Genomic DNA, 16,647 nt, shown 5'->3' on the forward strand with positions numbered 1-16,647 from the left:
GCGCTAAAGGTAGCCATGTTTAGAGTTTTAGAACACGCCACAGGGAGATAACTCCGTCTAAAGCGCCAAAACCTCCTCCCATCTTAAATGATAGCTTTTCTTCTTAAAAATCGAAACATGGCAACCTTTTGATCAGTATCATAATGTTTCTCACTGTAAAAAAAAAAAAAAAAAAAAAAAAAAAAAAAAACTAATTGATCAAATTAAGTGAAATTTTTTCCGGAGCACTTCATTCCATAATGGGTATGTACAATATAACTTTGATATTTTCATTTTTTTAATGTCTTGATTAAACTGTACAAATACCAAATAATTTAATTGAAAAGGGGCGATAATGTCTTAAACAAACAAAAAACAAAACAAAAAAACAAAAGGTTTCTTATTTTTTTCAAATAGGGAGAGAAGGAGTTTTATACATCCACAAAACAAGAAAAAGAAAAAAAAAATAATGGCCAAGGTCTATTCAAATCTTGGTTGTTTTGTGATTCCCATTATTATTTATTATTTATATATATATGTATATATATTTTGTTTTATTTTTATATTGGTCAATTGTTGTCCGTTGTTGATAAATTGAAATGTACAAAAGTTTTAGAAGAGCAGTGAGGCAGGGTAAAAAAAAAAAATCTTCCTAAGACTTTTTATATTCTATTCTCTCCACTTTGACGTCATCATTTATCAACTTGTAGACATAGGCAACAACTGTTGATTGCTGGATATCCAAAATCACAAAAGAAGGAATCACATTTCTGAAACGAAAAAATAAACACATTGAGAAATCAGTAAATGTTGTAGAAGATGAGGCAATATCAATGGATGATAAAATCCATCCATATATATTTTGATTTTATTTAACAACTTGTTAGGCAAAAATTCTTTCCTTTAACCGTTAAGATTTACAAAAAAAAAATTTTCTCAACCACCGATTACCATCACTAATAATACACTAACGTACGAACAGTGTTATATAAAGAAAAAAAAAATTAAATACTTGAATTGTATGAATGGCTTATTTTTAAAATGCATCCAAAGAACTTTTTCACATAGATATATACGTAGATATGAAACAAAAGAGAAGGAGAGAGAGGAGAAGGGGGCATGGAGGGGGGAAAGAGACAAAGATAGGGGGAGAGAGAAAGAGACATAGACCCCTTTCTATGTCTCTTTCTTTTATCTTCTAGACAGTGATGTCGGAAAAGGACACAGTGGGATCTGAAAAGGACACAGACGGGGATTCCAAAGGGACAGAGAATTATTTTTTTAAAATTACATTTTTTTTAATTAAAATTCAACACACAACACATTGTTTTGTGTTGTTTTCTGAATAATTTTTTAATAAAAATTATAAAGGAACAGATGTCAATTCACTTGCACATTTTTTTAATTTTAAAATGAATTTATAATCAAATAAAAAAAAAACTTAGTCTCTTCTCAACATGACTTTTTTAAAACTATAAAATAAAATAGCCAATTTGAAACTGTAAACAGATAGCCATGTTTTTTTTTGTTTTTTTTTTTTTTAATTTCTGGAGAGGAAGTACTTTTAATGATTTTTAACTGATAAAGAGCAACTATCAAAGGAGATAATTCGTTTCTCATTAATTAATGTTTGCGATGATGTTTCGTTTTTGTGCCACCGGACAAGTTAATTAATATTTAGATGTGTACCCTGATCAGTTCTTGGAATTGATCTGCCAATCTTCCCATTTGGGAATTTTTTTTACTAGGATTTTGCTCTAAATTCAAATTTAATTTTCATGATTTCATAAGTATTTCACCAGGATTTTTCCAAGATTTAAGTTTCTACTCATATTTACATTTTTGGATTTTTAGATTTAAAACAGCTGCCATCTTCTTTGTTCTCCAGAAACCAATTCTGAGGATTTCACTTGAAATTATTAATCTTTTTTTTTTTTTTTTTTTTTTAAATATTTTTTGAATATCTTAAGGATTTTAATGTGGATTACTTCAACTTTGGATTTAACTTCCTTGAAACATTTTTTTATTTATTTTCTTTTATGTATTTCCATACCCATTATTTGCTTTTTCTGTCTCCACTTCTAATTTCTTCATTTTTCCTTCTTTCTTTTTTTCTTTTACTGTCTGTTCTTCTTCAATGATACCTATTTTCTTTTTACTATTACTTATATATATTACATACACACACACATTTTATATATATATATATATATATATATATATATATATATATATATATACACACACACACACACTGCCCTTACAATTTTTATTCTCCTATTTTTCCCTCTCATATCCACGTATGCTTAACTCTTTCCTCTTATTTATATTTTAATATTTTTTTATATTTCTCATTCAATATATATACTTTCTTCATTTCCAATCTAAATGTTTTTAAGATAGTTTTTATCTATATATTTTACATAATTCTGGCTACTTCTCTTCTGATGAAAAGCATTTAGCTTTGAAATGTCTTTGTCTAAAGAGGTTTTTCTCTATCACTCTTTTCTGATTGATCGGATGATATAATAAAGTTATTTGTAACTTTTATTCCTCATCTTTTATTTAATGTATTTGATTGCTGCTCTTAACAATGGTGATAGGTTTGCTTTGTTAATTTGATTACTTCATTGTGTATGTATGTAATATATATATAATACACATATTGCTTTCTTTTTTTTTTTTTTACATGGGAGTCACCACTTATCAAGGCCTGCAGGCTACTCGAGGATAAGGGTCATTGCGTGTAGAAACAGAAAATTTCCAACATCTCAGGCTACTGTTCATGCAAGTACAGCCGGCCTAGAAAGCAGCTTTTTCTTCACCCTTTGTCAGAAAAATCATTCATTGGAAATGAGGACTGAGGGACAAATAAGGAGAAGCGAGAGTTACTGGAGTTGCCGATAACACATCCACAGTGCATTATCTACTCTCCATTTAAAAAAAATAAAAAAAGTTAAAAAAATAAAAAGGTTTGGAATTTGTGGAACAGATCGACAGACTCGGTTAGAGCAGGATAGAGGGGGAAAGTAAGAGACAGAAAGACAGGAATTTTTTTTTTTAAATTTAATTTTTTTTTATATCATCATTATAAGCACAGAAAAAATGCAACATATGCAGAAACTGACAAATGTACAGGGTTTCTTATAGACATGCATGAACATGTCGAGAGAAATTAAAAAAAAAAAAAATTTATATCGAATAAAAAATTTTGATAAAATTAAAAAAAAATTTTTTTTTAAATCAAATAAAAAATTTTTTGATAAAATAGAATAAAAAATTTTTTTAATCAAATAATAAATTTTTGATCAAATAAAAAATTTTTAAAAAAATGATATACTAACTTTTCTGAGGCACTATAAGCTCCTGTAGCAGAACCTGGATTGATGTAAAATTTATTTTCGTGCTCAAAGGCATCAAATATATGGGTGTGGCCTGAAATGAGAATGTCAACATCCAATTGCCGCTGCACCATAGATAAGCTGTCTGTCTCACCCCAGGGGACCACTTGGTGACCATGACATAAACCAATCCGAAATTGTCCAACAGTTACAACTTTTTGTTCAGGGTAATTTAAATTCTGAAAATAAAATAAAAATAAACAAAATAAAATATCTTTTCAGATTTCTAGGAGAAAATTTAATTTTGAAAAATTTAATTTTGAAAAAGCATATCTTGAAAATGATTAAAAACATTGTTATTATATATTGGGGCCCGAGACCAGTAAATAGAGATTAAGTCAACTAGTATGAATTTTGAAAACATTCATAAAGTGCATGTCATGACGGCTTGGCAGTGAACAGATGTAAACTTAGTGCACTCAGGGAGCGAGGCAAAAGGTCAATGGTTAACTTCCTAGATAAAACAAATGTGAGAAGCAGGTGTCAAACTGTTAGATGAGGACTGTGTTAAAGTAAGAAGTTAATTTAGTTTATACTTTATAAGGAAGAAATTTTTGGTCTCTCCCCTTCTGTGAACATATTTACATATTTCTCTCCCCAATAAAACCTTTAAAATCACAACAAGTCTCAGTTGTGTCTCCATGCATGAATTTTATTAGTCTTGAGTAATAGATCAAAAGCCTAGATGATGCAAGAAACAGCCACATGGGAAAAGTGATGATCAAAGAATGAAGATCTAGCACATTAAATTGATTTGTATTTCTTGATTGCTCACCGGCAATAATTAGCTGTTGCAGCCGAGTAATTGTTTATTGAAGCACACAAATGTGTTTCCATGTGCGTCCTTCATGTAACATCGTTGAATGTCTGTTGAACAATGACGTTCTGATTAAATTTGTTAGTAAATAAATATCTAATCAAAAATTATTAAATTCGCCAATATTGTCATTTGACTTGCAAGGTTCGTACAGATTTTCATTGTCTATTTTCAATGACTTTTCAAACTTTTTCAAGGCCTTCTCCAGATAAAAATTAAAGTTTTCAAAACAAAATTTGATACATAAACAATGACATAATAAACCAAAATACTTAATTGACAACAGGAAAAGTCATACAAAACAATATGCTTGTCGACAATCATATTTAAAGTCCCTGATCCACTTTTATTTGACCAACCAAGAGACATTGTAGATTGATCTGTGCTGTGTTCGTTTTACTTTTAAATTTTGAATTTCCGGTATTGTGGATACAAGAATTACGTCCCTTTATAACAAAACTACTCAATTATATGAAAAACATCAGATATTTTCATGATAAAAGGGGCATAACTCTTGTATTCACAATACGATTTCAGAACAATGTATTTTGATTTTATTTTCAATATTTAAAAATATTTTCATGATATTTTTATTAATACTTAAAAAATCATTTAAAGTATTTATTTCGATTTTATTTTTAATATTCCAACACAAATTTTTACTGAATATGAAGAATACGATTTTCAAAGCCTTTTCAAGATATTTTCCATATTTTCAAGGATTTTTCAATGTAATAATAGAAATAAGGCCTTTTCAAGGCAAAAGTCAAAATTCAAGATTTTTTCAAGCCTGTGTAAATCCTGACCTAATATTTTGTTGTTTTGTAATAAACAGGGTCAGCAACCAAATTATATTGTACCGCTTTGAAAAAAATTTTTTAAATAAAAAATAAATAAAATTTAGCTTCTTATATACTATGCACACACAACATGAGCTAATTTCTAATTACAAAAGAAAAAAGTACTTTCTTTGATGGTTGATATTTGGTTCTTTGTTATTGTAGCAAAATTCAAGAATTGAAATATTGAAATTCAAGTGAAACCAATGTTGTGCCGCAGTAATGAAAACACCAAAAAATTATGAAACGATAAGATAGAAAATAAAATTATTAATGAAAACAGTTTTCAAAGACAACTAGGGAAAATTAAGTTTCGCTAAATTGGCCAAAGGTTTTCAATTTTGAGAAAATTTTTACCTTCCTTTTGTTACAACTGGAACTCTCCAATTTCTTTTGTTGCGAAATTCAATTTTCACTAATTGTCTTTGAAAACTATTTTCATTAGTAATTAAGTTTCTATCCAATCGTTTTTCATAATTTTTAGATATGTTTATTACTGCGACATGATAATTCAATAGATACTATTGAATACCATTTAATATTTAAATTTTCGAATTGTAAACCGATTTTCTTTTTTTTCCAGATCATCTACTAGTTGGCCAGTTGTGTAAAAATCCCAAGAACAATAAAAGCCTTCTAACATGTTTGAGAGTGATGCAATGCTCAACGAGCGAGACTGGAAATGTACCGTTGTACAACTCATGTTCTCTACTGATCCAAGTTAGACAACAGGACCATTGCCAGTAACCTCAAGATGCAAATCTGGACGGTTCAATACTGGAGGGCACAGCTTAAAGTTTCTGACCACGTTTTTGGTCTTTGGTGCGGTTCCAAATGAGGGCCACATCATGCCATCTCACATCTCCGAAGTTGTCTTGAAAGTCAACACCAAAGTGTACCTGAAGAGTGTGGTGATCCCCTGATGCAAATAGGTGGCCACTGGCAGACACTGGGTGTGGCAGCAGGACTAGGTGCCAGCCCACAAGTCCAAAGAGACCCAGGCTTGATTGTTTGTTGATTATTTTATGGCATATCAACCCTTTTCAGGTTATTTAATGCCAAAACCAATGATTTTGAAGAAAAATTTTTTAATAGAATATATTTGTTTTTTTTTTTCGAGTCAGTTTCTATTTAATCCATAGTTGGGACCCACCCCAACAGGTACTACCACTCTAGGTCAGAGTGGACCTGGAAGCAATGGCAATTAAAGGGTGGCTCCACACTCCCCAAAGTCCACAGGCTGGGGCCTCACCATCGGATATAGTTTAAGGTCATATCCAGAACTGTCCCAGGTTTGGAGTGTTACGACTTCGTACCATTTCTCTCACTGGACTCCCTTCTCTTCCGACCTAAACTTGTTGGACTACTTCTTTTGGTCATACGTCAAGATACGTCAACATGACCTCCCACAACACCAAAGCCAGTCTGATCGCTGCCATCTGTCAAGTATTCGCCAAGCTCCCGTTGGCACTTGTGGAAAAGTTCGAGACCCATATCAAGGCGGTGATTGAGGCTAAAGGCGGTTACATTGAATAGATATCAACTCTACTACATAATCAAGTTACCGGAATTGATATTTTTCAATAAAAGTTTTAAAATAAAGCTGTAGTGTTGTTTTCTTTAGGGCGACAAATTTATCATTCCACCCTGTATAAAAGTGACCTTCTCTGTCATTCTCTGTGAGGAAAGGTCTCTACCAAACTACTTTGTTAATTTGGTTAACAGATTTAATATATAGGGAATTCAGACTTGTGGAACAAATTTAGTTTGGTTTTTAGCCGGTAAAAATAGCTGCTAATGGGTCAAAATTCTTTTTTAAATTGGAACTTGAGAGGTGTAAGTGCTTATCTACGCATGCACAAATGTACATTTATACGTTAATGTTTGTTAATTTTTAGAGTTTTTATATCCATCTGTTGGTGGAACAAATAAACCTGGAGTGTTAGTGCTAGATGTTTTGGTTTCAAGTCTAGCTGATGGCACCCAAGTCATATTTTTTAACTTCTGAAATCACTACTATATATTGGGTACAACATAATAATCAATAGAGTATTGGTTCTATAATAATAAATATGAAATCTCCACAAATTAAAATATCATATTTTGGTGTATTTTACGACCGGGCAAGACAGCCTGCTAGTAAAGATATGTTTTTAAAAAGCAAAAAAGATATATTGTTAACGTAAACAAGTTCTTGATGAGCCGTTCCCCTTAAGTAATTCAATTTACCAAATTTACACTTCTAACGATAACTATGATATTGTCCCTTTGACTACAGTACACTCTTTGACCCTTAGCCTCGAGTGGCCTCTAGGCCTTGAAAAAAGGAGATTCCTTTATAAAAAAAAATTTTTTTTTTAAATACTTACGTCATCAAAATCTCCTCGTACAACATGAACATCGCTTGCCAAAGTTTTAAGATAATCAAAGGATTCTTTTGTACAAAGGTTGCCTGTACAAAGAATATGCTGAATCTTTCCGGGAACAAGCAATTTCTTGAACTTGGTCGGCATGTTATTACAGCGGTGAGGAATGTGAAGATCTCCAAGAACTAGCACCAACTGAAATAAAAAAAAGAAAAAAATTTCTTATCTGCAGAAATAGCATCGCTATTATTTGTAGATACAGCATAATCATGTTGACATATAGACTCCTATTAGATCACCAAATTTAGACATCGTTGAGCCTAGTCAGTATTAAAATGGGTGACCATTTCGAATACCAGGTGCTGTATGCACTCTCTGCTTATCTCAGCATTGTCCTGGACTTCTTGTTACAGGAATCAAGCAGAGGTTAAAGATTGTGCAATCCTTGCTTCACAATCCACTGTGTTATCATCATCACAGCAGGATGATCACATGATGTTTGTAGTTACGACAGACGAGCATCCATCCATTACTTGTAGATATCGGTTAAGCTACTGCAACTTGTTATAAGTTACGAGGATATGCTTGACTAAATTTAGAAAAAGATTTCTTTTGTTTTAGTTTTTGGAAGAAGGGCTTTGTGCAATGGTTCATTATAACACTACAAGAAAAAAAAAAAAAAAAAAAAAAAGGAGGGTTAAAAAAAACAAAAAAATTGTTGCAATATTTTTTATATGAGGGGTATGGTTACTGAAAATTGGAAAATTCTACTTATAGACAATGGCAATAGGAAGTGACGAATCAAATTGAGATATGTTCTGCTAGCAACCAATCAGAAACCAGAATTGCTCTATAAAAAATTGAATCTTTGACCATTCCAGAACATAATTTTTTTCGTGTCAACACGAGAAGGATCTTTTGCTCATTGCCTGAAAAATGATAAAGTCCAGGACCTGTACAGAACAGCTACCCACTGTACAGTTTAGTCAAGACATTAAAAAATGAAAATATTGAAAATAAAGTTATATTGCATGTATCCGTTATGGAACGAAGTTTTCCGGAAAAAAAAATTTCACTTAATTTCATCAAGTAGTTTTTTTTATAGCGAAAAAACAATTTCTTATGATACCGAGCAAAAGGTTTGATTTTTAGGAAGAAAAGCTAGAATTAAAAATGGGGAAGGAGTATCGGCGCTTTACATAGAGTTATCTCCCCATGGCGTGTTCAGCAAATTTCACAATGGCTGACTTCAACGCGCTCTCATAAAAACATGTTTTTCCGCTGTAAAATAAAAAAATAAAAATAAAAACTACTCGATCAAATTAAATGAAATTTTTTTTCGGAGATCTTCAGTCCAAAACAGATACGTACAATATAACCTTTTTTTTCGATATTTTCATTTTTTAATGTCTTGATTAAACTGTACAAGTACTGAAAATTCATTTCCAGAACTTGTACAGAATAGCTACCCATTGGGAACTCTTCTGAAATTTAACATGGCTTCCAATTCCAGACAAATTCGCAACAAATAACGTATCTTTATCTTCTATTGATCTACACAGTTTTTTTATTCTTGAAAAATTTTTTTCCTTAAATACGAGGGGCATTCTAAAAGTAATGCTTCATATTTTATTTCTCCCAAATGGATCTGAGAAAATTATAAATTGCTTTGTTATGATGACTGAACTTATGCATTCAGCATCTGAAAATTTAATCTTTCTGTTGCAACTTACTGACGGTGTGAGACTCTATGAAAGCAACCTCTATCATGGACATGCATCAGAATCAGAGGTGCGTCATTGAATTCCTCCATGCAATAAAAATTGAATTGACCAACATTCACTAGTGCCTATTGAATGTTTACTAAGCCAATTCAGTTGACATCAGAACAATTAGGAGATGGGTTCGTCGATTTCAGAGTGGTGATAGCGATGTGAGCGACAAAACGCGCTCCAAACTTTTACAACTGAGGGCGACAAAAATGCATTGAGAATGATGGTGACTATATGGAAAAATAAATTCTGAAACATAAAAGGTCACTCGTTTTAATAGTACCACTCCCATCTTTGTAGCTCTTCAACATTTTAGTTTTGGAGTTAAAACTAGGAGGCCTTACTTTTGGAACAACTCTCATATATATATATATATATATATATATATATATATATATATATATATATATAAATATATATATATATATATATATGTGTCAGAATTTGTATTACACCTGCAGAGGCTTCCATTGCCATGATTCAAAATGGCTATCATTTCTTTGATAGAAAGGTTTGATGTTTACATTAAAAAACTGAAAAATCAAAAATTCAACAAAAGTTCAACTGTCACCAATTAATTGAAAATTTAATTTTAAACCGATTTGTATATTTTTTAACATACTGAAATCGTTTCTAAGTTTTGTTTACTTCAAAATATTTTGCATGCTACTGAACCTTTTGGCTTTACATAGTCGTATTTACAAGCCTCTGAGGCTGCAATACAAATTTTGACATTAGAAACACTTCAAAAATGTGCCAAAACTAAACAGACGCAGATCAATAAATCAAATTTTCTTGCATTTGTAAAAGTTTTTGCCCATCCTCTTATTTTTTTGGAGATATATATATATATATATATACACTTTATTTTTTTATTACCGTATCTTTCTGTTAAGTTACATTATTGTTTCAGCTACTCGGCCAAGTAGCTGAAACAATAATGTAACTTAACAGAAAGATACGGTAATAAAAAAATAAAAAGCATATTTGCTCTACAACAGTATTGAGCACTTTCTTCAGTTTTTATTAATTACCATTTCCACTAAATATATATATATATATTTCCCAAAACCTCTGGCTTTGATGGAGGGGAGACTAAAACTTGTTGCTATGGTTTCAAATGACCTGAAATAACAGCAAGGGGAGACTTGATTCCAAATATTTCTCATATGTTATATCTCCCCTCACTAGGAGATAGGGTACGATTATGAATATCTCCAGTATCAAATAATCTTTATACACTGTGAAATTTACTTTATGTATGAAAACCAAAGAAAGGAGATATACAATATGAGAAATACTTGGAAATATCAGTTATTTTGTAATTCATATGCAAAACTAGGAAAACAAATGACTATGATTGAAATATTGGTAAAGGTGCAGTATCTTTCCACCGACAAAAAAAATCCTTTAAAGTTAATACTATTATAGGTTTTCGAAGGTGCTGAAAACAGTTAAAATCCCAGGAAATGAGTAATTTCAATGATATGAATAAATTATAGCTTTTAAAAAGTGGGAGATCACTTTTCTATATTAATTTAACGTAAAATGAACACACACTTTATAGCCAAGGTGGCCATAAATTGGATGCTCATTTTACGTTAAATTAATATAGAAAAGTGATCCCCCACTTTTTGAAACAATAATGTTCGACCTTACGGGCAAATGTCACATAGCCCACTACACAATTCAGGTTATTAGCTTTCCAACGAACCTTCATTTGTTAAATTCTGATCAATAGTTGCCGAGATTTAGAACTTATAAAACTGCCAAAAAAAAGTGATTATATATATATATATATATATATATATATATATATATATATTCGATCCTGGCTTGAGGTCGTTGCCTGTCTAGCCGCACTAATGAGCTGTGATACAGTGAAACAGTACTGTATGTGGATGACATATGTATATATATATATATATACTCGTAGTCAAATTGAATATTGAACTGCTCATATATTTGGTTCTATGGGACAAAACTACATGAAACTTTGCATGTTTTTTGAAAATTATAATACTATTCTATGGTTAAAATTTTACAACAATTGATAAAAAAGAACCTATATTTTCAAACCAATAAAATGTGCCAAAATTTGCCTACATTTGTATATACAGTGTCCTGGCAGACCAGCATCTGTTTTGCTGCTTCTGTTGTCTCCCCCGTGGCCTTGCCAGGCCACTGATATACTCCTATAAATTTGTCTTTTTTGTTTTTTGTGTATTGATATTCATATTAAAAAGCCATTTTTCTATTTATTTAAAAAGAAAATACAACTTTGCTATATATGGGTCGTGGAACTGCATTCATCTGCAAAAGATCTAGCTAATTTGCATATTCTTTTAAACATTCATTTTAATTAATTCAATATTAGTTTTTATCGGTTTTCTTATGTGATGATCATTCTTTAGTTAACTATTACGTGTAATTATATTCATGCAGATATTCTACATGATTTATACTTACGAAATATTTGTGTAACAAGTTTATAGTTTCTATATATATTTATGTATGCGTATATATATTTGTTTAAAAAATTTAGCCTACCAAACTCCTGTCAGTTTTTGGTCTACAAACATGAAACTTAATATATAGGGTATTCAAACTCATGTGAAACTTTATATTTGGGTTATAACATGAAAATTAAAGAAATGGAATTTGCTCAGTGAAGGTCCAACAACAGCATTACGAATATGTATGCATAACGTAATAGCTACTGCTTCATGTTTTAATTTTTAACCTTGCAGCAAACATGTCTTCATAGCTCAGGTATTAACGTCAAAGGAAAAAGTAAATCGTAAGCTAAACGTTTTGATTCTTGGTGGTGGCACACGAGTCATTTTTTTTTTTAACTTTTTAAAACATTACTATATATTGGATCTAATATAATAATAAATATGAAATTTGCATTAATCAAAATATCATATTTAAGTGTATTTTATGACCGGGCAATACCAAGTGGCCTGCTAGTATATATATAGCCTGTTCTTGTTTTTAAATATATTATTTCAGGAAATCATTTTTCTGCATTTGGATTATTCCGACCACTGTTCTCATCTTGAGTGTTAGTTTCACAACGTTTCAGCCAATGTAACCTTTGACTATCGTCAAGTGCATCTTGTCGAACTCCAGAATCTGTGTGGAACACTTCATTTAATCCACAGTGGTAACATGTTCTCATTCTGTCAGCCATGGCCAGATAGATATCTTACGTAATTCACATTTTGAGTGTCAACTGCACTCCAGAACAATTTTTACTTAGAACTGAATTTTATCTAGTACTTTAACCATTATGCCATAATTCTAGTATGAATTTTGGCAGCCTTAAACCTAACCTATTTTGTTTTTAGATATATGATCTTACAACTTATAACTATGGATCACTACTTATATATATATATATATTCTATTATTTATAATTAATGGCTCCATATTGTATTGGAAATATTACGTTGAAAAGAAAGTTCTTGCAGAATTTTTCATTTTGATTTCAAATGATGTACTTTCAAATTAGTTTTTGTTATAATACCTTTACTTTATATATTTATATATCATTTTGAAAAGCATTTTTGGCTCTATCATTTAAATTGTTACAATCGTTTTAAAACAATTATGTTTTCTTTTCAGAATGTTGATTACAAGATGGAAAAAAAGAAAATTTGCACAATTTTCTTATTTCAATTCAAGTTAGGCCGAAAAGTTACTGAAACAGCTTGCAATATTGCTGAAGAATTTGGCCCAGGAACCACAACTGAACACACAGCACAATGGTGATTTGAGAAATTTCATGGCAGCAACGAGTCTTGAAGATGATGAGCATACTAGTTGGCCATCAAATGTTGACAACAGTCAATTAAGAGCCTTAGTCCAAGCCAATCCACGCACAACTGTTTGAGAACTTGCTTCTGAATTAGGGGTAATGTATAGAATGATTTTCAAACCGCTTGAAAGAGATTGGAAAGCCAAAAAACTTGATAAATGGGTGCCTCATGAATTGAACAACGACAAAAAGAAATGCTGTTATGAAGTGTCATCTTCCCTTCTTTTACGCAACAATATTGATCTGTATCTCAACCAAGTTGTAACTTGTGATGAAAAGTGGGTTCTTTACGACCAGTGATGCTCAACTCAGTGGTTAGACGCCGATGAAGCTCCACATTTCCCGAAGCCAGAGTTGCACCAAAAGAAGGTCGCGCTGTTTAGTAATCTGTGACCAGTTTCATCCATTAGTTTTTTGAATGCAGGCGAAACCATTTCTGTGGGGAAGTACTGCCAACAAATGGATAAAATGCATCAGAAACTTCGACAACAACACCCAGCATCAGTCAACAGAAAATGTTCAATTCTCCTCTATGACAATGCTCAACTGCACATTGCTAAACCGACCCTGCAGATGTTGAATGAATTGGGCTACAAAACTACCTCATCGGTCATACTCTCCAAACACCCCCTCCCTTCCACACTACTTTTTCAAGCATCTCGATATCTTTCTGCTTGAGAAATGCTTCAAAACCTAAGTGATATCAAAAACACCTTCAGAATGCAAGACTTTTACGTTACTGGCATAAATGCACTTGTTTTGTGTTGACAAACGTGTGTTGATTCTGATGGTGCTTATTTTGATCAATAAAATTTTGTTTGAGTCGAGACATGTTCATCTGACTTTAAATGTTAAAATCCGCAAGACCTTTCTTGTCCACCCGATACATTCAAATTTTCACCGTTATGGAATTTGTATTTCTTTCACTTGACTCTTTTAAGAAGAATCATCTAAGGATTCCACTTTCATTTCTCATACAACCATAACTACAATGAGGATCTCTTATTTTCATAAAAATTGGAAATATTTTCAAATTTTTCGCCAATTATGGGCAAATAGCTCCACTGCAGAATGCTATTGTCATATTCGAGAGAAGGTTGCCATCGACATTGTATTGAATTCTATACTACATCTGCTTAGTAAGTGATCATCGCCCGGCATATACACGGCTTCTTTGAAGTGTTTTATTCTTTACTCTTCTTCTTTGTTTATAATTCTCTAGTTCGACAAGATGCACCTGGAAAAGGTCAGAGGTTACATCTGTTGAAACGTCATGAAAATAACACTCAAGAGGAGAACAGAATTATCAATCCTTATCTCAAAAACTCAGAAAAATAATTACAACAGACAACAAAACGAAAGAGTGGTCAAAAAACAAATACATAACAAATACCGGTGAAAGTGCACTGGGGGACCACCCGAAGACAATCAATGCACGGTTGCCGCACTGGTTGTTCAATCTGCAAAGGATGTTTATTCCGAAAGCCGTTCTTAACATGGGGAGGTTAGGGGTGTTTATTCCGAAAGGCATTTTCTCATTTTCAACCTCCTCGTAATCAACTTTTAAAAGGTAAATCTTCGGGTGGTCCCCCAGTGCACTTTCACCCAAATATCATCAAGGCAAGATAAATTACTCTTCTACCTAACTGGATAAGTTTTTTTTATTTTTTTAAAACTTATTTTAAAGCGTTTATTCCATTCGAAAAACAAGTAGTGCCGAGTGTTACGTGAGAATAAGAAAAAAATGACCGACACGAGACGGTCACGTCTTTGGAATCTGGATAATCGATCAAAAATAGAAAATTAAACAAAATGTTGGTAGAAACCCACACAATAAATGTTACTGTGACGCTACTTGTTTTGAATTGAATAAACGCTTTAAAATAAGTTAAAACATGAAAACATCCAGGCAGGTAGATGAGTAATTTATCTTGTCTTTGATAACATTTATTTGTTACATGCTTTTTTGTTTTTTTATTTTTTGAGAAGGTGGTATCGTTTTTTCACAGTTGTTTACAGTTAAAAAATTAATAATAAATGTTCTATAATACTGTCGGATCGCATATACGATGGTCGAAGTAATTTGTTTTTACTAGGCGGCGTCAAAGGAACTCCTGCATGTAGCTGTGGACATTTTCTGGGCTAATCTCTCGTATGGATCGGAATTGTCCTTTCATGTGGTTACAATTGATATGGATTGAAAATGATTCAACCAAAGTCGACATGAACAGCCAAACCCTTGAGAAAATATTACAGAATAAAATAATGCTGCAAATAAAGAATTATTAATTTTCAACATTTATTTAAAATGGGAGGGAGGGAAAAAAAAGAAAAACCGATTGTGTATTTCTGTTTGAAGTTTTAACTTCAAAAGGGCACGACGAAAAAATAAATAAGTGGTTTAAGACCTTATTTGTTTATTTTTAAGATCTTACATTTTAAATGGGAACTTGTTTGGGTTTTTTTTAGGTATTATAACAAATTATTAAAGTAATGTTTATACATTTACCAAAATAAATACAAGGAATTTAAGACCGAAAAGGAGTGCGAGCGAGTACACGAAAAAGCCGAATTCCAAAATATACGCCCACTGTCAGAGTTTTAACAAAATAAAAGTATCAGTTTGATTGCTTTGAAAAAATTACAACGCATTCTCTTTGGGATATAAGAAAATAAAAATTTCAAGTAAAATAACTTACCATATTGGCAGTGAACGATTAGTTCCTTATACAACAAAAATTCTGAAAAATTCTTTAAAATAAAGGCCAAGTTTTGTCAATGGAAAAACGTCCGCTACAAGAGTGGCACCTGACTAGTCGCTAACGTCGTTCATTAGGACATCACTGATTGGTTAACAGAAATAATTCCGACCAATCAGAATCGTTCATAACTGGAAAGGAAATAATCGTAAAAATGATCGCCTCTCGCACGGAAAATTACCCGGTGAAGATTTTATTCTGCCAAATGTAAAATTAATACCGAAATTATTTTTATATATCAAGTATGAACTGTATTATTCCGGGTAAAAACATCAAAGGTAATTAGTAATTGAAAATATGCATTACAAACTCAACTTATCTATCTATCTATGTATATATTTTTTACCGATACATACTGTTTGGAACATAAACAATAATTTAGCTTTTACGTTTTTTTTTATTTTGTTTTTCAAGTGTATTTTTTAATAAATAAAAAAAAAAACGTAAACATTATATTCATACTATAATTATAAAAAAGCTTTTGAAAGTATAAGTAAAAAATTCCGACTATTTTAGCGGTAAATTCAAAAAATAAGGCGTATTGAATTATTTTCATGCATTAAAAACAGTGTTTAGTTCTTATTTAGAATTCAACTTAAAAAAAAATACAGAAAAATCTTTGCGTATCCTCGTATCCACAGACGAGACTATCATATTCCAAAAAGCACGTAAATTGATTAAGTATTTTTAACTAAGAAAATCTAATTTTTGAGTAAGCAAAAGTCCAGCGTCTGAGCGTCAGCGTCACCATCTTCAAGAAACATAAGCAGATAAGTATACAATAATTCAAACTTGTGCGATCAGCTTTGTAATGCTAAGGATTTCACATTAATCGTTTAAAATCGATTTTGGTACTGGTCGCGATTTGAGTTCCCTGCCGAACACCATAAA

The 16,647-nt window shown here is 31.5% G+C and overlaps 2 protein-coding genes across 2 annotated transcripts in view; one reads left to right on the top strand and one right to left on the bottom strand.

Annotated features, from left to right (window-relative positions):
• Positions 1-370: 370 nt before the first annotated feature.
• On the bottom strand, positions 371-15,836 carry LOC145261232 (vacuolar protein sorting-associated protein 29). Its single transcript, XM_080119602.1, has 4 exons — positions 15,697-15,836; positions 7,406-7,597; positions 3,324-3,559; positions 371-749 (listed from the first exon to the last, which is right to left on the bottom strand). The coding sequence occupies exons 1-4, from the start codon at positions 15,697-15,699 to the stop codon at positions 632-634; spliced, it is 549 nt and encodes a 182-aa protein (XP_079975728.1). The 5' UTR covers positions 15,700-15,836; the 3' UTR covers positions 371-631.
• A 45-nt stretch (positions 15,837-15,881) lies between these two features.
• The window catches only part of LOC145261231 (cell cycle checkpoint control protein RAD9A-like), a 56,533-nt gene continuing 55,767 nt past the window's right edge, over positions 15,882-16,647 (top strand). The window contains exon 1 of the mRNA XM_080119601.1: positions 15,882-16,034. Coding sequence (XP_079975727.1) covers positions 16,001-16,034 — 34 coding nt within the window. The 5' untranslated portion in view covers positions 15,882-16,000. The remainder of the gene's footprint in view (positions 16,035-16,647) is intronic.

Source organism: Euprymna scolopes, chromosome 37 (genome assembly GCF_053919585.1).
Source record: "Euprymna scolopes isolate OS-2025 chromosome 37, ASM5391958v1, whole genome shotgun sequence".
Lineage (NCBI taxonomy): Eukaryota > Metazoa > Mollusca > Cephalopoda > Sepiida > Sepiolidae > Euprymna > Euprymna scolopes.

What these genes read in the sequence shown, in the direction of transcription:
- LOC145261232 (XM_080119602.1), bottom strand. An exon ending in TACGAGGAGATTTTGATGAC is followed by an intron (nt 3,560 to 7,405) that starts GTAAGTATTTAA and finishes TTTTATTTTCAG; the next exon opens with AATTTAAATTACCCTGAACA. An exon ending in GCTTATAGTGCCTCAGAAAA is followed by an intron (nt 750 to 3,323) that starts GTTAGTATATCA and finishes TTTTCGTTTCAG; the next exon opens with AAATGTGATTCCTTCTTTTG.